The sequence below is a fragment of the Pleurodeles waltl genome, chromosome 3_1 (genome assembly GCF_031143425.1).
Source record: "Pleurodeles waltl isolate 20211129_DDA chromosome 3_1, aPleWal1.hap1.20221129, whole genome shotgun sequence".
Lineage (NCBI taxonomy): Eukaryota > Metazoa > Chordata > Amphibia > Caudata > Salamandridae > Pleurodeles > Pleurodeles waltl.
The window spans coordinates 1,697,307,741-1,697,330,956 of NC_090440.1; the positions used below are offsets into that span (position 1 = coordinate 1,697,307,741).

General features: G+C 45.9%; 1 protein-coding gene across 11 annotated transcripts in view; it reads left to right on the forward strand.

Moving 5' to 3' along the window:
* HDAC4 (histone deacetylase 4) overlaps nt 1–23,216 on the forward strand; it is a 1,159,747-nt gene that overhangs the window by 824,858 nt on the left and 311,673 nt on the right. For all 11 annotated transcript variants that reach the window (XM_069225509.1, XM_069225507.1, XM_069225510.1 and 8 more), the window contains 2 exons: nt 1,056–1,242; nt 3,963–4,096. In XM_069225509.1, the coding sequence (XP_069081610.1) occupies nt 1,056–1,242; nt 3,963–4,096 (321 nt within the window). The remainder of the gene's footprint in view (nt 1–1,055; nt 1,243–3,962; nt 4,097–23,216) is intronic.

A 23,216-nucleotide genomic window follows, 5' to 3' on the forward strand; every position in this document is an offset into this window, starting at 1 on the left:
AATTGGGTTTGTCTTTTGCGCATCATCAAATATAGTGTCTTGATTTGGTCTGAACCTGCCAAAATCTTTGTTTCCATCACACTTCAGAATTACAAAAAAGGTATTCATTTGGTCTTTCCTCACTGTTGATTTATTTTGAAATATTTGTGCAGTTCAATTTATGTGTTTTTAGATTTTGTTGTGTTAGAAAAAAAATACATCCTGCAGCTTTTTCTTTCAGACTCATTGTACCCCAGCAAGATTGTCACATAGTTCAGTTTCCAGAATCCCCTCAATTTGCAGTCAGAGAACAAAAAGTGAACACCAATCTTTGTTAGAAGAATAAGCAGCAACTTGCCAGAAGACTAATCTAAACATTTGAGGTCTGTCTTTAAACGCACAGCAAATGTGAAAAGATGTAAAGTCACCTTTATTGCTCTTTCACCTTCGGCACTACAGCGTGGTTATTTTGGGGGTGCTGCACGGGCCCCTGCACCCTTACTTCCCTAGGTGCCTGAAGTAGTCCCACACCAGTGGTTGATCAGTGGCCCAGTATATGCTGGTAATAGGCTATATAATAGCTCTGCATAGGTAACTGATGGGGCCGGATAATACCCTTACACATACATGAAGGGTGCTTATACACGGGTGATTGAATGAAGAGAAGCACCTTGAAGGTTTTAAGAGAAGCTTAAAACCATTTTTGGCTAGGGAACAGCTTAATGCTTGCAGTTAGCGGATTAGGCATACTTCCTCAGCGTTAGACAATGTGCTAGATAATTGCATATGGTTCTTTTTAAAATATCCACACCAGTAGCTTATTGGCTTGAGAATTTTCTGAGACAACATGATGACCTGAAAACCTGCCTATATGGGAGAATTTTGGGCTGGAGATAGTCCTATGCAAGGAATCTGGATAGCCCAACTCAAGCATAATCAGATTATTTTCTGTAAAATGTCCGAGGTAAGGGTCTTTTTCAGTACCTTTTAAGTGCCCCATCCATTAGACTTGTTGAAATCTACTGCTCCAGTGTGAAGTTAAACTTACCTCTGTTATTCCTTTCTTTTCTCCACAGCAAGCCCTGATGCTGGAGCAGCAGCGCATTCTCCAGTTAAGAAAGTACCAAGCTTCTATGGAGGCAGCTGGCATGTCTGTGTCCTTTGGAGGTCACCGGCCACTTTCAAGAGCACAGTCCTCCCCCGCTTCTGCCACCTTCCCCATGTCTGTCCAGGAAGTGCCCACCAAGCCACGCTTCACTACAGGTAGGGAATGAGGAGTGCATTGTGATATGTTCAATGAGCACATTATTTTCATACAGTTTTCCTTTTACTTTAATCTTTTAGCTGTCCAGGATTCTTACCACTCAACGAAGCCTGCATCCAGTGTCCAACTAATTAAAGAGAAAATTAGGCACTCTCTGAAATGCACAGTTGCCTTCTTAAACTTATGGGTCAAATACATGAAAGTTGGTAGAATAAGTAACGACTGTTAACCTCTGTATTTTATGCACAAATTGCTAATGTTTGCCTCTTTTCTTACTCATAGAAAGGATTTTGAAAATGTAATGGTTCTAAAATACCTCACTTTCTAGACTTTCTTTTTATGTTTTTTCCAAACAATGTATTTGGTTTTACTTTGATGCAAAAAAAAGGAAAGTACATTATACATAGTTAATCATCAATACACATTTCACAAAGTCCCTTCATCATCTTCATCTTAAATGGTGCTGTGATTTTTATTGTCAGTTAATCCATGATGAACTTAGTGTTAGGGATGCTGCAATACAATTTGTACTGGGACCATTAATAGTTCAGCTCTTTCTGCTAAGAATAGTTTGATGCAGTTACCATGTGTCTCTGAGCATGACTTAATAAAGAGAGAGCTAGGAGAAAGTTTTAAAACAGCTACTCTAAGAGCTTTCCTTTTTTGTTTAAATATTTTTTATTAGCAAACTCAAAATAGAGGAAGATTCTTCCAAATCCGGGAAAAGGGAAAAAACAAGATACAGAACACATGAACAGAGCACCAATATACACATTTGATAGCTACCCCCTCTCCATCTTCTCCAATCAGCAAGATTTCCTTTTTACTGTCCTTTTTTGTTGAATTTTCTCCCCTGTTCCCCACCCTCTCCCGAAGTGCAGTAATAGCAACAATCGTGATATCAGGAAGAGACGTGTGCCTTAACATTTCGCAGCATGTTCTAAATGCATCAGCACCTTTTGATGGAGAATGGACTATCCCAGGATAAGGAAACACAGGCACCTAGTGAAAAGAAGCTCAAAGATAAAGACGGCATCAGTCTGCGGAGAGGTGCACCTGTCCAAATCTATATTACAATGCTGCACTCCACCCTAACCCGCGCCCCCTGGCTCAATTTGTTACCCGGGATCTGACTGGTTTCGCCAATCTATTAAGGAACCCATTTGTCTTCACCTGTCCGCCTAGTCTTTTTACCCTTTTTGGTATACTGAGCCATTTCAAGATTAAAAACTGCCAGAAGCAGGGTAAACCATTGTTGAAAAGTTGAGGTGCCCTGTCCAGCCAAAAGGAGCCATACAGAGTCAGGCTTTGACCAGGGCTTTAAAGATAAAGGTTTGGGTACGGCTAGGAACCGTGTCACTCTGCACCCCCAGCAAAATAAGCTAGTTAGTAAGTTCCACCCTTCTACTCACACACGCCATTGCTAAAATCAGACATCTCCCTCCAAAAGCTGATTAAAGAAGGGCAGCTGCTAAACATATGGACTAAGTCAACCTCACAGGAATTACACCGCCGACACGTAATGCCCAATGAACCGCCCCACCTTGAGATTTTAAGAGGTGTATAATAGAGGCTAAATACTGTTTTAGAATGCTGGGCTTGCAGATTAGCCGATAATAAGGTTGAATTCGCAGAATTGAGAGATTCCAGAAACAGATGCTCTGCTCGCTCTAGCTCCAGCCTAGTTGCCCACTTAACATGCTGTTCTAGGTCACCAGGGATTAGTGTATTTAGTTCCTTATAGATCTGGGTGAGTGTGCAATTTTCTCTCCCTGTTAATAGATCCATAAGAGCTATATCCTAAAAGCCAGAGGCCCACTTCTCTTCTTTATAAGAAAACCACACACCTGCAAGTATTTGAAGAATTCCCTCCATGACAAATCAAATTTCCTGCGTAGCTCTTCATTTGTGATTATTACCCCCTAGGTGAAAAAAATCCCCCAGCCTTGAAATGCCTAGGCCACCCTCTCCTGCACAACCTTAGTAGTACAGTGCTGGAAAATAAATCTCACTTTTGAGCTTTTTCAAGATTTATATTTTGAAAATAGAAATTAAGTGTTCAAGCGTACTTTTTAGCTCTTTTTGTAAGTGTCTCTTTTCTAGAGACTAACATCTATTAGAGCCACATCCACTGGTTCCCAAAAAGGAGCGCAGTAGCTGAAAGGACTAGTTGTAGAAATTGCATGAGCGAAGATTTCCCATAATAGTCCAGATTTTGTCATTAGAACTGATGTTTGTTTGGGAAGTCGCTGCAGTATTTTTTACAGTCTTGCTGAGAAGAAAATAAAATTGACTAATCACATAGCCTATATTTGAATGCAGATGCGGGGGATCCAGAGTACATTTTTGTAATTAAGTCTTCACAAGGCAGCAACTTGGCCTGTGCCTGCAGGCAGGGCTTTGCACAGATATGACAAACCATCCTGTATAGTTTTTAAACAACCTGGCTGAGCTCTGGAGGTCTTCACACTCCAAACTATGGCCTTTTGTATTTCTGCTCTCAATTATAACATTGGTAAAGAGAACATCCTAAGGATTTCTAACATACTGTCTGTTACAAACTAGCACCGGGTACAGGCTTATGTCTCTTATCATGTCTGGTGTCGCTGATCACAAAATGGCATGTTATGGACCTCAGTATGTGGGGAGCACAGTAAGCATTAATTCTTGATCCCTGTTGTGACATCTGCCTAAATCAATATTTGTCACATTTCTACAGGTCTTGTATATGACACTATAATGCTGAAACACCAGTGCACGTGTGGGAATACCAACAGCCACCCTGAGCATGCCGGAAGGATACAAAGCATCTGGTCCCGGCTTCAGGAAACCGGCCTGCGTGGGAAATGTGAGGTAAGCCCTTGCCCATCACATAAAGGTTTCACTGCTTGAACAAACATGCCTCTTGCCCGAGCCATCTCGTGAAAGATCATCAACTCCCTTCTTGGCATAGTAATATCTAATATTCATTGGAAAAATTCAAAGGTTAAAATGAAGTCATGGTTAGCATTGCTTATACCACCTAATTATATGTTAAAAAAACTCTTACCCTAGTCCTGTAATGGCCGCATCAGCAGTTTTGTTCAAGTTGCAACCAGCCAGTCAGAGATCTTTCAGGTTACTGAGCTCAAATGGATGATGGGAGAAAAAAAAACCTTCTCCAATCAGATTTTTTTTTTTTACATTTGGGTTAGTGAATGGTTTGTGAAACTGGGTTCAGAGATAATTTGCGGATTAACAATGGTTTGAGATGTCTAGTCAGTTTTAATGTCTATAAAAACACCTTTCTAACTCTAGTTTCTTGTAAATGATGAAATGGGTTTACACCAAACCAAGCCAAGGCAGTTAGATCCAAGTTCTAATTTCATACCAAGTTTGGTGTACTTCTGTTCTGCCATTTTTTCCGTTGCTCCTTCAACAGACTCATATGGCATTTTAAATGGAAAATGTCTCTCTTTTTGGGCCCTTCATGCCCGATTTTTCCCCAAGCCCACCACCCACCGTTTGCTGAATTTTACCATAGCAAAAAAACAGCTTTTCAATGGAAAGTTAGGCTTAACCATAACTACAGAGGCTCTCTGCTGCCTGTGTAATATGTACAGTATTCAACATTTTCCAGACCTAGGACAATGTAGAACAAAGACCAGTGACAAGTTTATTAACTTATGTTTGAGGCATGTGTGGCTGTAGATACACATGCTCTGCTTACTTTTGCAATCTAGTGTTGAGTCCAGATGTGTGCAGGTTGCTTTTCTTCTAAGAAAGTCTTTCGAGTCATGAGGTAGTGTCTCTCCTTGGGGATACTGTGCATGGGCATTGACTCCATTGTTAGATTGGTCTCCTGCTGTTGGGTGAGAATGGAGTGTAAAGTAAGTGTAAGTAATGAGATGTCCTTGTGAAAAAGAAATAGAACTGATTGCAATGGCCACAGGTGTCTGGGGAGGTGATTGGGGCATGTGAATCTACAGCACTACATGCTACGTACGAGCAGCTGCTTACAGGGTAAGTAACATATTCCTTTTGAAGCATGTGTGACTGTTGATATGTATGCTCTGCCTAGACTGTAAAGTAGGCCCCCCTCCCCCTCAGAAGTGGTGGCTAACCTGTGGGTGTTGCAGTTGTTTGAAAAAGAGTACATAGCACTGATGCCTGACCTACATTTGCTTGCTAGTATGCTAAAAGGTCCACACAATAATGTTTGGTGAAGTTGTGGGGTGCCGATGCTCCCTTTTTCCTAGTACAGTGTGCTCTAGGAGTAGTAGGTAAAGTTATTTTGGCTTTAGCATAACAAGTTTGAATGTATTTACTATCCATCTGGCTATGCCTGATTTGGATATAGAGTTACCTTTATGTAGAGGTTAAAAGGCAACAAAAAGTTGTTCAGCTTTTCCGAAAGCTTTAATTCTATCAATATAGTACATAAGGGCTCTTATCTAATGTTGTAGAGCTCTTTCCACAGCAGAATCTGATTGTGGGAAGAAAACTTGTAGCTTAATCGATTGGTTCAGGTGAAAATGAGAAACTACTTTTAGGGAGAAATTTAGGGTTGGTGCTGAGAACCACTGTGTTTCTGTGTAATTGGAAGAAAGGTTCTTCCAAGGTTAAAACTTGGAGCTCACTAAGATGTCTAAGTGAAGTGATAGCGACTAAAAATGTCACTTTCCAAGAAAGGAGTTTAAGGGGGGCATGAGTGTAGCGGTTCGGATGGAGGACCCATGAGTCTCATGAGAATTATATGAAGGTGTGGGTGGACCCTGTGGAATAACTCTCTTGAGCCCTTCCATGAAGGCTTTAAAGACTGATATCTTTGCACAAAGAAAGGTATTGCTTGTTTTATAGGTAGACAACCATGGCAGCGAGATGTAATCTTATAGATGTAAACGCTAAACCAGCCTTTTGTAAGTGAAGCAAGTACCAGACAGTGGCCTTCATTATGTCCCTGGCGGTCTTCCGACCACCAGGCATAATGTGACGGTATGACCACCAACAGGCTGGTGGTACATACTGCCACATTATGAGATTGGCTGGTTGGCTGCATCCAAGCCACCTCTTCTACACTCATACCGCCATGGCGGGATGAGCCGCCTTACCAGAGATGTCTATCTCCAGCCCGGCGGCCGGCATAGTACCGCCTATGGCATTATGAGCCGGCTTACCACCATGGTTTTCGTGGCGTTAGCAACGCCACCAAAACTATGGTGGTAGGCCCTACCAGTGACATGCAATTCCTTCCCTGTCACCGGTAGGCTGCTCCCCCAAACCCCCTCCATCCAAACTCATCTCCCACCCACCAGATACACATACTAACCCCTCCACCCCCCTCCGATCCACTCACCCCCATACACGCACACACCACACAACTGACCCCACAGCCACACGTGCACATCACCCCCCTCACCCCACCACCCACACCCCACATGCACCAGGCTTACACCCATTCACTTACACTGACATACACGCATTCATTCACACACTGACATACACGCATTCATTCACGCATACTTTGACATGCTCACACACATTCTTACACACAATCACACTGACATTCAGACACGCACTCACTTCACCATTCTTACACGCATTCACTCACACGCATACACCCACGCAAACAACACACACCGGCGCATTCACACACACTCAGACATTCATGCACACACTCAGACACACACACACACAACACCCGCCACTCTCCCACCCCCTCCCCTGTCAGAAGCCTGACTTACCTAGGGTGAGGAGGTCTTCCGGCAGGGAACGGGAAGGGGCACTGCTACTGCCAGCAGCGCCCCGCCAGCAGAACACCGCCAGGTCATATTACTTGTCATAATACGGCTGGCAGCGTTCTTCCTGCGTGGCGGTGCTGGTGGTAGTAGCGCCAGCTTACCACCGTCCACCACCATGAGCACTGCTGGATTTCCACCCTTATTGTGGCGAAAGTCAGATAGTGCTCATAATATAGCGGACGGATGATAGCCGTGGTGGCGGTATGTTGGCGGCCGTCACTGCGGCGGTAGGTGGTATGTACCACCGATGTTAAAATGAGCCAATGTCTTGTACGGTAGCTTTAAAAGGTTCAAAGTTGTTTGAGTGATAAAACTTTTCCATTTTGCCGCACAGCACGCTCTAGTGGTATGTCTACTCACTTCTTTAATAATGTCCATACATTCTGGTGGCAAATTAAGGTAACCAAACTCTGTGACCTCAAGAACCAAATTGCTAGGTTGAGGGTTTTGGGATCTGGGTGCCTGATTTCTCCATGGTTCTGAGTGAGAAGGTCCAGCCTGTTGGGGAGCATCTCGTGGGGAACTATGGAGAGGTCTAGTAGTGTTGTGAACCAGGGTTGACAAGCCCAGGTGGGAGCTACTAGGGTCATTGGGAGAGACATCTGCCTGATCTCCAAACTAGAAATGAAAGGAGAGGGAGGGTAGTAAAAGCATAGGTAAATATCCCTGAACAACTCATCCATAGTGCGTTGCCCTTGAATAGTGGGTGTGGGAACCTGGAGGCGAAGTCTAGGTATTTTGTGTTTTCTGTGGGTACGAAAAGGTCTATTTGAGGGAACCCCCAGGATGATTTCTGGGTGGAGTTCCGTTTCTTGAACTTGTTGCTGCATCCTGCTTAGCATGTCTGCAAAGTCATTGTCCATGTCTGGGAGGCACTCTGCTATCAGGTGAATGTTATGACGCAAAACCCATTTCCAAATGGTCTGCGATAGCTGTGGAAATTGCTTTTGTAGGTAACACATGGCTGTCATGTTGTCCGTCCCGACTAGGACAACCTTGTGAATGAGTTGAGGAAGGAAGGCTTTCAAGGCAAGGTGAACAGCTTGAAGAAGTTGATATGGTGACCTTGGTGTTTAGTGTCCAATATACCCTGTATCGTGAGAACCTTTAGATGTGCAACCCAACCCATTATTGAGGTGTCTGTTGTGAGAGTTCTGTGGGGAACAGGGTCCAGAAGAGGCCGTCTCTCAGCATGTTGTTGGCACTCCACCAGTGCAAAGAGTGATAAGTCTGGTTGTCTACTTTAGATCCTGTAACTATCCCTGTGACTGAGACCAATAACAAGCTAGATTTTCCTGTAACAGACACACGTGTAGACAGACACGAGGTACTAAGCGATACATGGTGCAATCATCCCTAGAAGACTCATGACTGTCTTCACTGTTATCTGCTGATTGGTTGAAATTGAGGTAATAGTGTCTGGAAAGTGTGAACCCTTGGAGAATTGGGATAAGTGAGCCCAATGTGTGTGTTTAGAATAGCTCTTAGATATGGTTGTATCTGTAAAGGTTGTAGGTGGGACTTGGGAATATTGATTGTGAAGTCTAAGTTTTGAAGCAGGTCTTTTGTTATTTGAGTATTCTGTTGGCACTGTGGCTGGAATGTGGCCTTGATAAACCAATCGTCCAGGTAGAGAAACATGTATATTTTGCCTGCAGAGAAAGAGCCTCCACCACCGCAAAACACTTGGTGAATGCCCTCCGTGCAGTTGTGACCCTGAACGGAAGGACTTTGAACTGGTAGTATTTCCCTCCCACCACAAACCCGAGATATTTGAATGGGTTTGGGTATTGGTATGTGAAAATGTACGTCTTTTAGATCTAGTGTAGTCATAAAGTTGCCCTGTTGAAGCAGTGGTATCACATCTTGCAAAGTAACCGTATGAAAATGCCCTAATAGAATATATTGATTCAGTTGCCTTACATCTAGGATTGGCTGCAGAGAACCGTCCTTTTTGGGTATGAAAAAGTATAGAAGTGGTGCTGAAGAGGGATGAGTTCCATTGCTCCTTTGAAGAGGAGAGCTTGGACTTTGTTTCAGTAATGCTTAATGTTCTGTTGAGAGCCACACAATAACCACGTTGGATAATATCCAACACCCACTGGTCTGTTGTTATTGGTTGCTAGGTTAGTAGAAAATTGTGTATGCGTCCCCTGTGGTAGTGGTGGTACCATGTGGAGAATCACATTTGCTTCTGCCCTTTGTATTGTTTTCTCTATGGGAGCCCCTGTAGTAGAATTTGGTGGGGGGAGCATTGGCTCTGAGCATGCTGAAATGGGGTGGGGGCCTTCTGGTGTGGTTATTTTTGAATATCCACGATAGTTAGAACAGAAAAAGGAGCCCCTCAGAGTAGGAGTTTGAGGGCCCCATGGATTTTGCCGTTTCAGTATCCTTTCCCTTACATTTTTAATATCCCTAGCATTCCACAAAACTTTACTTGACGGCTCTATCATATCTACTAGGACGTCACAATGCCCATGTCTCCGCACACAATCCCACTTGACATCACTGGAGTCATAAGAAGCCCTCGTCTGTGTGCTGCATCGTTTCTCTTTTTTCGCCACTTTTGACGGGTAACATTTTTTTCATAGGCTCTCCAGATAGGTACGAGTCTTTTGAGAACACATTTTTTTTTCTGGATATGTCTCCACCAAGGAAATCTTGTTTTAATCCATGCAGGGAATGTGAGGATCACATTCCAGTCATGGATCCTTATGAAGTCTGTCTTTGGTGTTCAGACCACAGTGTCAACGCCTGTTCATCATGTCAAAAGATGAACCCCAAAGTGCGGAAGGAGAGAGAGGCAAAACTCCTAATGGCCAAAGCGACACAGGAGAAGGGAGGCCGTCAAAAGTCTTGTCCTTGTTCGATGTCGCCGTCTCCCCATTTCTCAAAGCCAGCCAAGAGGAGGCATAAGAAGAAGCAGCATCAAAGTTCCTAACGTCGTGCTCCAGTAGCTGAGTCTCCAAAGTCAGTGTCACCTTGTCTGAGGTCACATGAAGATTGAGGTGAGTTGAGTCCATCTCCAGTGGACTCCCCTTCAAGTCTGAGACCACTACCGATTTTGCCTGGTGTCCTGATGCGGAGCCCGAGATAGATATAGGTTCTCGTGTGCCTCCTCAACAGTAGCAGGGGTGTCCAGCTTTTCCTGCTCCAGGTTCTTATCCTTCAAACTTTTTAAATGCTATATACAGCATTTTCAGCAGGGCGATAACTCCATCTGTTGCACCTGCGGGCCCCAAGGGTCCTCTATCTTAGTTCTTAGGAGCATTTAAGGTGCAGTATCAGCAGGCACAGTTCATGTCAGTTATGCTGATGGCCCAGGTTTCCTGGCCGACTCCGGTGCTAAGAGAGGTTACTCCTTCACCAAAGATCAGCAGGTGTCACCAGCGCAGTTGCTCCCTCACCGACGTTGGCTGAATTTGCTCCGTCTTCGCATCACTCTGCTCCAGTTCCTGTAACCTCTTCTACACAGGCACTCAATGTCACTGGCGCTGTTATCGATTTCACAGACGCCAGTAATCACTTCAGCAACGTGGTTGTTGAAATTGAGACATAGATCTCGGAGGAAAGCTCAGAGGCTTCTTGAAGAGAAACAGTGTGCTTTTGGACAAGAAGTAATGGAAGAGGGTGAAATGGTGTCACTGGATCCATGTTTTGAAGGTATAAAAGTGGCAAGTGGGTTAGACACTTCCTCAGAATGGGAATTATTGTCTCCAAAAGGTATTCCTGCACCAGAGGTCACAACATACCATTCAGTGATAAGGAAGGTGGCTGATATGTTGGAACTGCCACTTCATCAACTAAGCTCAAGTCAAATTTGCTAACAGAAGTGCTGCATTCGACTTCCTCCACATCAGAGCCTTTATTACCTTTTAATGAGGCATTGACTGAGCCAGTTCTAGAAATTAGGCAGAAACAAATTGAGAGGAGATACAAGCCTGCTCCAGGAGATCCTGTTTTTATCCACTTAAAGTTCACCTGACAGTTTGGGGGTACAAGCTTCCTGTTCATCCAAGGTAACTCCTGGGTCTTTTCCGACATCCCCAGCAGTTACGGAGTCAACAGCCTGCGAAAAATGTGTTATCTTCTGGTAGCATGGCTCCAAAATCAACCAATGCAACTTGTTTGTGTGGGACAGTGCATTCATGCTTTGATGGACTTAACTAAAACTGATTCAGAAATTACTGGATTATGTTTGAGCTGCTGAATGACAGCCAGGCTGCTGCTCTCCAGGTCATTCAGTCGGGTCTGGATACTGCTGATTCAGTTGCGAGAGCGATGGAAACTTCATTCACTACAGGGAGAGGCACACATGGCTGAGAGGGACTGGTTTCTCGTTGGATGTGCAAAACACCATAATGAATTTGCCTTTCAATGGGTCAAGACTGTTTGGTGCCCAAGCCCCAAAACACATTTTTCCTTGGAGCAATTCAAGGCTAGCAAGACAACGGAAAGATCTTTGGGCCCTTGGTCGCAGTCCAGGGATCATAGGCAGGTTTGGCAATTCTGTGAGTTTGAAGGAATGCAGCAATACCAGCAGCAACAGCAGCTGTCCAATTCCTCTACAGAATTTATAAGGGGCATGGAAAAGTTTGACAGTGAGGAGCCGCCCCTCAGCGATCCTCTCCCTTCCCCGGCCAACATCACAGGAAAGCAGCACTAGTTTTGTCATCTTAGAGCATGCTTTGCCAGTGGGTGGATGGGTTCCCCAGTTTCCACCACAATGAGATCCATAACATCAGATCAGTGGGTTTTAAATATTGTAGAAAATGGGTACGCCCTACCCTTCTGAGAATTTCCCCCACCCTTTCCTCCTCAGCAAGTTTTTTTTTTCCCCAAAGACCATCTTCTGCTTCTTCAACAGGAGGTCCTATTCTACTCCTAAAGGGTACAGTAGAATTGGTTCCAGAGCGGGAAAGGGGGCAGGGATGTTATTCCTGTTAGTTCCTGATTCTAAAAAAAAAAAATGGTTGTTTGCAGCCCTTCCTATGAGTAGGGTCATATCTTTTCTGCAGACAGGCCCTGTGACTCTGTTCCTGGGCTCAGAATCATCAGATTTGTGTGATGGCAAATCATCTGGCCGGAGATCTCAACATGCGTGCGGACTGTCTCAGCCAATCGTGAGTGGCATCTCCATCTGGAAGTAGCTCTTCACATTTTTCGGTTATGAGGGACCTCTCAGATAAATCTTTTTGCCACTCAGGAGAACGTGCACTGCCTATCATTCTACATCATCCAGTGTCGGAAACATTGGGAGACACGTTTCAATTGGGCAGGGGCTCCAAGCTGTTGTACGTGTTTTCCCCCCTCTCGGGTCCAACTGGCAAAGCCCTTCCTCCTCTATAGATGGATGTGGAGGAGGATAGAAAGTAGGAAGGGTGAGTGGAAGGGAGTAACTACCTTTTTTTTTTTTTTTAAATCTATATTTTCTATTGAATTTTCAACAATACAGGATAAATAGCCGGTAATAGTAATGCCAATTACAACACAGTCTGTTAGTAATGACAGGATACATAGCAACATAAAATCGGTTGGTAATCTGACATCATAATCATACGCTACCATCTCTCGCATACTCAATAGGGAGACATATCTATGCTATAATAATTAGGAATACAGTAATCTTTTAAGTGAGGTGTCTCAGCCATGTGTCACTATCCCATAATATCAATCACACTTCATATTCTGGCCAGCCAGCGTTATGTACTATAAGGCCCTTATATAAGTAGTATAGGGAAAGGGAATACAACTTGGAGAAGATGAGAACTGTAGAACGTGTCTGGTATGTGCGGTTCGGGGCTAGATGGTATCCAGAAAAAGTTACCCAATAGGGACTCTGGTCCCAGGAGGGGAACCACCGGGGTCATGGGGTAGAGGGCGAGCAAGCGGACACCAACACTCCCTTAGCAATGTTCAAAGTGTCCATGGGGTGCACTCCCCTCTCCAACTCTCGAGGACCTTAGAGGTCGGGCAAGCACGCGGTACTCGGGCGGGAGTGGTAGAAGCTAAGGAGAGAGATGGGGCTCTAACAGGCACAGAGTTCTATCACGTAATGGCTGGTTGCGCAGCGGAAGGTCCCAGTGCTGGGACTTTCCTAGTGGGCTAGTGTCCCCACTCCCCCGAGGGGCCATTTTGTCAGCCAAGTTCATCATATAAGTGTCCCAGAGTGTCATACCCCCATCTCTACCCTGCGAACGTCAATCCTGCTCTAATGCCCTAGCCTCCGCCGCAGCCCAGCTGGATACCGCGTGCAACCAATTCTCCACATTGGGTGGTTGGGGTGCTTTCCAGGACATAGCATAAGTCGTTTAAACAGCAAAAAATGCAAGGTCTACAAATTTTAGGTAATGTTTAGTCTGTTTGTTTCTCTTAACAATCCCCATTAGACAGAAAAGTGGGTCCAGCGGGAGGCATACATCTATAATGTCCGATACGTGTTGTACTATATGTGACCATGTGTTGTGCCACACCAGGCATTCCCACGTCATATGTAAACAAACAAAAAGTGGCATCTTCATGGCCACACCTTGGGCATGAAGGGGAAGCTCCTGGGAACATACTATGTAGGCGATGTGGTGTCAGATAAGTTGAATGAACATTATTGAATAGTGAATATTTCAGTCTAGCATTCCATGAAATATATCACACACGCTCTAGTGTCATTCTCCATTGCTGTTCGGTCAAGACAATGTCCAGACAGTCATCCATCGAGCCTTGTTATGGGGATGTGGCACACCCTGGGTCCCCCCCCCTTAGTGCTGTGTAAAGGTTGGGGACCGCCCTCCTCTCTGAGCCTCGTGTCAGTATATAATGCAGCCTGTGATGTGTTGTGTGTTGTAGGGGGCCCAACTGCCAGTTTTTCTCAACCACTGCTTGCAGTGCTGCGTAAGCAAGGAACTGCCCTGTGTCCAGACCATAAATTTCACTCAGGTTTGAAAAGGAACGCATCTGTCCCTCCTCATAAATGTCGCCTAAATATGCAAGTCCATCCTGCCTCCATGTGTTAAAGTTGTATATTTGATTGAGGTCCCGCAATTGAGGTATATCCCATATCGGGAGTCGAGGTGAGTTGGGGAACAACTTCCGTAGTGGATACACATTTCGAGTCCAGGCTGTCGGCAGCAGTGGACCTAAATCCGCACAGTGTCTGCCTGATGTCAGGAGCCATCTCAACACCCCTCCCTCCCCCACAGCAGCTCCCACCATACCCCCCTCTAGTGTTTGATCTCCAGTCAACTAGAGCATCAGCAATGCAGTTGAGCTGCTGCATAATATTGCTCTATATCTGGTACCGCCATGCCACCTTTGATCAAGGGGTGCTGGAGTGCATTTAGGGAGACCCTCCTGCGTCTGGCTCACCATATAAGTGCTGTTAGCAGACTGCGCACAGCCTTAAAAAAGGCCTTCTCCAGCGGAACCGGTAATGTCTTGAACAGGTAGAGCAATCTGGGGAGAACCAGCATTTTATCAATGGCCGCTCTTCCCATAGGGGAAAGGGGCAGGCGCGTCCAGAAGGACAAAGATTGTCAGGTGGAGGCCCGGGCCTTACCATAGTTACGTTCCACTAGGTCCATCTCAGAGTGGTATACATTAATCCCTAAGTAACGAAAGGTCCCGGTGGCCCACGTAAGTCGCTCCCCGCCTGACTGTAGCCCCGCTACGTCGCCAACCCCACATAGGGTAAACGCACTTGATTTACCCCAATTTACCTTAAGGCCCGCTACTTCACCAAATTGGTCTAATAAAGCAAATAAACCTCGGAGGGCACTGGTAACCTCACGCAAATAGATTAAGACATCATCCGCATATAGGGATCTCATATGCCACCGTCCGCCCAGAGTCCCATTCTAGTTCCCTCATCCGCAATCGAACCGCACCGGAGGAAAGTGAACAACCCTGTTGTGTCCCCCTCTGGATGGCAAAGGAGCGAGACACCTGGTTGCCAGTGCGGACCGTCACCCAAGGGGCTGTGTATAGCAGCTGTACCCACTGTATGAAAAGAGTGCCCAGTCCAAATCATTCCAGGACCTGCTTTAGGTAGGCCCAGCTAAACGTGTTGAATGCCTTTTTGAAGTCCAAGAATGCGGCCACCGTGTGGTCCGTATCCCTGAAGACCGCATCTATGATGTGGCCTAGCCGTCTGGTGCTGTGATATGTGGCCCTGCGCAGCACAAATCCGCACTGATCAGGGTGTATTAAGGTAGAGATCACCGGGAGCAGTCTGTTTGCCAGGGTCTTGCCCAGGATCTTATCAATGTTTAGCATTGATAAGGGTCGACATGAGACCACTTCAATTGGGTCTTTACCTGGTTTGGGTATCACTACTACAAGTGCTTCGCACAGCGAAGGTGGGAGTTCCCCCTGTTGACATGACGCCCTATACATATCTAGCAACCGAGGTGCAAGAGTGTCCCTGTAGGCAGCATACAATTCAACTGGAAACCCAACTAGTCTGGAGGTCTTCCCTCTGGCCATCTGTTGAATCGCTAATCGTATTTTCTCTAACTGTAACGGTTGCTCTAAGTCCTGTCTCTGCTGCTGTGTCAGGGTGGATAGGTACAGATCTTGCAGAAATTAGGGGGTGTGGGAAACAGGAGGGGCAGGCGGTGCAGTGTACAATGTTTTATAATACTGTGTAAAGGTTTCATTAATTGACTCCTGGGTGTTTACTCCTATTGTTGCGAATCGTCCACACATCTGTCCTGGGTGCCTAAGAGTGCAGCAGCTATGACAGTGTGCTCCCTGGTCTGTCTCCGTCCTTATGCTGTTGGGTCAGGTGTGCTTTATAGTCTATATTACCCAGCTGCCGGAGTTCTTCCCGACGTCGACAGCGCTGTGCCAGCAACAGTGAGTGTGCTAGGGTGGCATATATAGCCTCCCTTTCCAGCCTACATATATCATGTTCAAGGTTCAGTAAACTACGTGTAAGGGTAGATTTCACTCCCCAAGAGGTGGCCATGCAGTGAAAAGTACTCTGATATATTTGTACCTATCGTAGTTTTATACGCTGCATCCTGTAGCGCTTCAGCTCGTAACTTCCATAATAGGATTGGTGGTTTGGATTTGGAAAGTAACTTTAAGGGGATTATGATCAGATAGTGTTCTGCCTAGATATTCAGAACCACAGATACGAGGCCATAAAAGTGAGTCACAGAAAATCTAATCTAATCTCATTTGTATTTGGTATCCCTTTGCATAGTAAGAGTATTCCCTGGTTCCCTGGGTGATTTAACTGGTAGGCATCATGTAAACGCATGGAGTTGAGACCACTGTTGGAAGTGCTTAGTGGCTGGTAGGCAAAGGGGTATTCGGAAGAGCAGTTATCGAGCGATCAAGCGTGGTATTCTGAACACAATTAAAGTCTCCTCCCCAGAGACTTGGAGCTCCAGGATCATGTAATAAAGTCGGGGTCAGCTCATTTAAGAAAGTCCCTTGTGCAGTGTTAGGGCCATATATCGATGCCACCATGATAGGGTGGCCATTTAGTTCGCCCTCTATCAGAGCGTATCGCCCTTCCTGGTATATGTGCACCCTGGTTTTAACGAAGGGTACTTCCGGTGCCACCCAGATTAGTGTATCCCTGAGGTACGCTGAGTATCCAGTACCATAAATTAGGCCCCTCCAGCAACGGTTAAGCTTAAGCAATTCCCCATGTGTCAAATGTGTCTACTGAAGACAGGCAAAATGTATCCGTCGCTGCCTGAGGTAAGTATACACCCTGTACCGCTTAATATGATTACCCATACCCCGAATGTTCCAGGTTAACGTAGCGTATTCTGCAGCCATAAGATCAACAGAAAATATTCATTCCCATATCCGCTCCCCCCCTCTGACCCCCCAAACCCTTCACCTGGTATGCACTATCCTTTTCTACCAGGCACTTAAAGAACAATAAGAACCAGATAAACAACTCCCCGCTCCCAGGCCTGATCCATAACGAGTATCATGCCAAAACTCCCCAATCAAACAGTACCTCAAGGACTGTGATATACATGCGTCCATTCGGCCAAGGCTTTAGGCCTTTAGTCTCCCTCTCTTCCAGGAGGGGGAGGGGGGTGAAGGAAGCTATACTGTATATGAGGTGTGTGTCCGCGTTGCGGGCCCCAGGAAGGACAGAACAAGGAAAAACCCGGGCCCCAGAGAGGCAACAAACCAGGAGGGAACAAGTCAATGATTCAGCGGGCACTTCTTACCCGCACAAGATGAGCTGGTGCCTAAGGATAATAAAGTCGTGGATAGTATCAAAGGTCATATGCCATGCGTGGAGTTAGTGCCGGGCCCTCCTCTCCAAGCGAGTTCTGGGAGGGCGATGGATATCCTGTGTCTGTGTCAGAAGCAATTGGTGGATTATCCGCCAGTGCAGAAAAGGAGTTTTTGGCTAGTTGCGAGGCTTCCTTTATTGCCCCCTCTCATTCCTTGGCTGCCTGGGCATGAGATGGTCTTGCTCTGCTGGATTTTTGTTTGCGCCCATTGTTTCGGGGGGGATCATCCAGGTGGCCTCGTCTTGAGACTCTTATGGGGGGTTCATTAATCCTTTGGCGTGTAACCAGGTCCACGCATCTTCTGGGGAGAGAGCATGGCATGTTCATGACGCCATGGCCCGTTGGAGCGGGAGAGTTGCAGAATTAAATCTCGGTCTCTAAAATTAAGGAGGTGGGCCACTATGAGTCATGGAGGCACACCCGGACGAGGGAGTCTACCGGGTACTCAGTGGACCCTTTCTACCGACAAAAACTTCGAGGGGTTGCCACCTAGAACGGTGTCAATCAGCCATTGTTCCACAAATAGTCCGACACTGGGGCCTTCCGTTCGTTCAGGGAATCCCGCCAGTCTGCTGTTAGTGCGATGCGATCTCCCCTCTGCATCCTCCGCCCGCTTGTGAAGTGCAATCATCTCCAGCTTCACCTGCGTCACTACGCCTGAAGTTCCTGGACCGTACTGCTTAGGGTGGCAAGTGAGGATTCCGCTCCTTCCACCTTCTCCGTCAAGTTACGCTGATCTACCCTGAGTAGATTAACCTCCACAGCTATTGCGTTGGTCCTAGCCTCCAGTGAAGTTTTCGTGTCTAGAATAGCTTGGAGGACTTTATCAAATTGAGCAGAGTGCGATTTAAGTGGTGTGACCAATTGAGTAAGGGTCTCCATTGCAACACCATCTCTCGGGGTTGATCTGGGTCTAGCCCAATGTTCTTGGTGCCTTTATTCTTACCCATCATTGCAGTGCAAATGAGAGGGAGGGGGGCCTTCCGTCACCAGGGGAGCACCCTCTCACACAGGAACGTAACACACCGCCACGAAGCCAAGCGCATAGATACTAACGTATAAATTGCTCTAGGTTGTGGCCAGGAGCACAGGAAGAGCTGTTGGAGACCGTGTTTTTAGGGGGGGAGGGGTGGTAATGTCACGAAGTTCTGTCTTGGACCCACCTCACTAGTGCGACTTCCGTCTCCACTGTAGTCTGAAGGCCAGGTGCGGAACCCTCCCTTCACATAGAATCAATCCATGCGGAGGTCCAGTTTATTCCCTTTGAGCCTGGTGGGGGAGCAAGCCGCTGGTATAAGGCCCCCTCCCCCTCACCATTTGGTATGTCACTGATAGTGGGCAGTTGGTCGTTTGAGCACCCTCACCTTTTATGTGCAGATGGGCCTCGCGGCCATTGTCATGCGAACATTCCCTTGGTGGAACATTTCCTTGGCTGCCATGGCGTGCTCCAGGGTTCTCTGTTGACACCCGTAAGCTTTGCGCAGGTCAAAATTGTGATTTATGGGGTAGCTCCTCTCTGACTCCTTTATCCCTCACTCTGGGCCAAACCGCTTGAGCTGGTTTGTTGCGCAGCCACGACGGAGGTGCGGCCGCTTGTTGCTGCAGTGACTCCACTGGCTGCCCGCACTGCTAGTTGTGCTGATATCGGCACCCTGCTGTGGGCGCGGTAGCAGCCCGTCGACCGCCGCACAGTGCGGCCATTTGCATGCAGCCATTCGCCTCCGTCGACCACTCCGCCCCCACCAGGCCTCACCATCCGCGTAGGCGCTGCAATACCAGCCGCAGTCGCTGCTCCTCTCCTCGGAAGTTCTGGTGCCCCTCCTGATGCCGCAAACAAAATTCAACACGTCTCGGTCCGCTATTAATGCAATATCAGAATAAGATCCCCAGGGCCTCTGCAGAATTCCGGATCAGGCGACTGCACTGGCCACCATCTTGACTCTGCCCCCCGGGAGTAACCACCTTTGGCCTGAAAGCAGCCCTCGTTCTCAAAACAAACCTATGAGGTTAAAAGGTCATGAAAGGAGGCTTAACACTTAGAGCCTGCAACTCACTAACCCGTCTAGCAGACGTTATAGCAATAAGAAAAACTGTCTTAAAAGTAAGTAACCTCAAAGAACAACTATGCAAAGATTCAAATTTAGAAGAAAATTAGTTACTTGTATCTGCAGTTATGCAGCATTGATATCTTTCATAGATTCAGATGCTTGAATCATTCCCCGTCGTCGAAGAGGGAGCCCCATTGTACCATAACATAGCAGTATGCATCATTACCATAGGCCTCATTGGCAAAGAACAGTCTCTTTAATCACATATTTATGTATTATTTTTTTTTTGGAGGAAAAGAAAAAAGGAACAAACTTGGACTATGCCCAATCAGGCAACCGCACCATCTGGAACCCTCCCAAGAGAGGCAGTTTCCCTCAGATTCTTTACTGCACGTCATGTGAAGGGAGTACCCTGAGCTCTGCTCAGTTTTTCACTTCTTCTTACTACAATTTCAACCCAAAATATCTGAAACCTCTAAAAAAAGAACTATTCAGATCCTGCAAGTCCTGTGACAGAAAATGTCTGCATGTGGAAGACCCACCTAAAGAATGCCTTTACTGCCCCTATCCAAGTCACCAAGTCAAGAACTGCAAAATATGTACAACCTTTTCTACAAAGACCTTAAAGGACAGAGAGGGCAGGCTACACCTATGGTTACAGATGTCTGAGAGCCAAAAGATGGCCACATCTGAAGAGGACAGAGACACATCAGAAAGGTCAAGAAAAAGGGAAAGATCCTGTGAGGGAACATCTGAGGAAGGTAAAAATGCCTTCAAATCCCATCATAAAGACCATCTGAGAAAGTAGAAAAACACCATATCTCTACAAAGTAGACCTCTTCTCAACCCACTACTCCATCTCAAAAATATGGAGAACATTCTATGTCTAAAACTGTTAAAAAAAAAAAAAAAAACATTGTTGATGATATCACCATTGATGGCAGTCTCGTCGATGACAACAGTTGTGACTGTCTCATCCACAAGACCATCGTCAGCAGGAACGACGACGACTGTCGGCCCACCCATACCGTCAATGAGGATTTCACCACCATCGACGCTACCATCGATGACAGCTCCGTCGAAGACACCACCGTCCATGACAATACCAAAGAAGGCATTATCGATGGCAAAACCATCAGTGCCTACGACGACGACCAAGCTGCCTGATATCGCATTGACTGTAATGATAAAAGTGGCCACAAAGACAATTACACCAGAGAAAAACTCTCCAGGTAAGATCTCTCTTTTTCCTCCTTCACATCTATTAGATATAGAGGGGTCTGATGAAGAAGGACCATTTGGAACTGCACACAGTCCATCTGAACTCTTGGTTAACTGTCAGGATGATGATGATGACATTTATGAGGACGATGAGCAATACTACCATCAGTATTGTGCTCCTCCGCATAAGAGAGGTTATGAACAACAATATAGTTATCAGAAAAGACAGGAGGAATTGCAGTTACCTATCTCTTTGGTACAAGACCTGCAGGCTATGTTTCAAGATTATAGGAGAAGATTTCCTGAGACAATATCAGAACATTAGGGACCACCGCCTCAACCTATCGCACCTTCTACCCCTCAGTGTTTTTCTCCTCTGGTAACTCCAAGAACTACACCACGTCCAACGATGGCAGCACCACCTGGAGAGAACCCTTCTTCAATTAATGATGAAAGAGGAGAAATTCATGAGAATCTTAAGAGCTGACGTCACTGCGCGAAGTTGGCATCTATGTACTATTCCCGACGTCATCACGGGGACTACGGCTCCAACGACATCCGTGGAGTCGTCCGACCCCACCTACCGATGCGCAAGGGTGTTGCTCGTGAAAAATCTCCAGATTCAGTCTGACACCTGGGGGAAATTCTATGGTAAGGAATCTGCAACTAGAAAATGTCTCTACCAGATATTTTGTAACCGAAGGTAAGTAACTTGTACTTAGACACCATCTTCTACACCACCACATCCATCTGATTCTCCACCAGAGGTCTTAGGGGAGTTTCACAACATGATGAACAGAGCAGTCACCAGATTTCACCTTCCAGCTTCTATCAAACAGGCTGATTGTTTCCTTTATGATTTTAAGGAACAGGCAAGAAAATCAGTGAGAGCTGTCCCAATAATTGATTACATCTGGGAGGAGGGGATAAAAATTATGAAGATCCCGGCTACAGTGGCGGCAGTACCACCCCTGGTAGGCAAGGAGTATAAGGCCCCTGAGGATTCCCCTGCATGTCTAACAGGTCATCTCAAACCTGACTCTGTTATTTCACAGGCAGCGCAAAGACGCTTCAAGAACCCTTCTGCTCCCATCTCCACACCACCAGACAGGGAAGGTAGACGTCTGGACAATGTTGGCAAAAGGTTTTCCCTCAAGTATGCCACAGTAGTTCGAGAAGCAAATGCCCCGGCTATCTTAGGCCGCTATGATAGGCGGATGTGTTGGACATTGGCAATCTGATAGACCTTATCCTAGAAGATAAAAAGTCTGAAGCGCTAAAGATTTTACGGGAATGAGAGCGCCCCTCCTCTGAGATAATAGATAATAGATTTCAACACCAGCCTGGAGCAGCAGTCCTTAAAAGCCAAGGATGGCTGAAATCAACATGTTTCAGACCGTCAGTACAATCTAAAGTTCTAGATATAGCTTACGACAGAGAGACATTATTCCTTATGCACATTGACATACCAATACTGAGAGATCCTTTGGCACCCTCCAATATAAAAAATGTCCCTTTCGGGGAGTTTGTGGAAGAAGTTTCTCATCCTTCAGAGGTTCATACCAGTATCCGCAGTATCAGCCTATTCAGTCACAGTACAGGGCAACTTATCAGCAACAGTACTGTCAGCCACCAGTAGTGGCCTACACCACACAAAGCCCCCCCGAAAACAAACCTCCTAGACCAGAGAAACAGTATGCAAAACGTGACCTATACCGGGTACTGGCTACAGTCACTTCTCTTCATCCTGTCAATGCAAAGATTTCCAAACATCTAAACCAATGGAAATTAATAACATCATACACAATGGATATTAGACCTGGTAAAGTATGGCCACATTCTAGAATTTATACAACTACAATCAAACTATCGCCCAAGGGGAATGCATCACCTTCATCTTCACACAATAAAATAAAGAAGCCCTCACCATGCTCTTAAAGGTAGAAAGGCAGCAACTGAGAGAGTTCTGTTTTCTCAAAGTATAGGCTTCAATTCCAGATTGTTCCTGATAAGAAAAAAAACAGGGAAATGGAGACCAATCCTGGACTTTAGAATACTGAACAAATTCTTAGGCAAACAATCATTTCGGATGGTCACCCTCTTAGATATCCTGGACCTCCTCAACAGTGGAGACTTTATGACAACTCTCGATTTGCATGATGCATATTTCCACATCCCCATTCCTTCCAAGTGCAGAAAATACCTTCACTTCACCATAGCTTGTACACATTACCAGTTCAAAATCCTCCCATTCGGACCGAAATCGACACCTCACATATTTACCAAGTGCCCAGTAGCTGCCACTCTCAGGGACCAAGATCATCAAGTGTTTCCCTACATGGACAACTGGCTACTCAAGGCCCCAACAGTGCAACAAGCATCCAAAACCACACAGGCCTGTCTCGAACGATTTCATAAATTAGATCTCATGATCAGTTCGCAAAAATCAGTTACTATCCCAAATCAAAACCTGTTTCTAGGAACTGTTCTCTACATGATAGACAACAAGGAGTATCTATCCAAAGATCGACAACATAAACTAAGAGATCTGGCAGGCAAGCTTTCAAAAAGAAGGTCTGCTTCAGTACGTCTGTACAAGTCCGTGCTAGGCATGATGTCTTCTGCAATTAGTTTAGTACCTCTGGCACAACTGAAGATG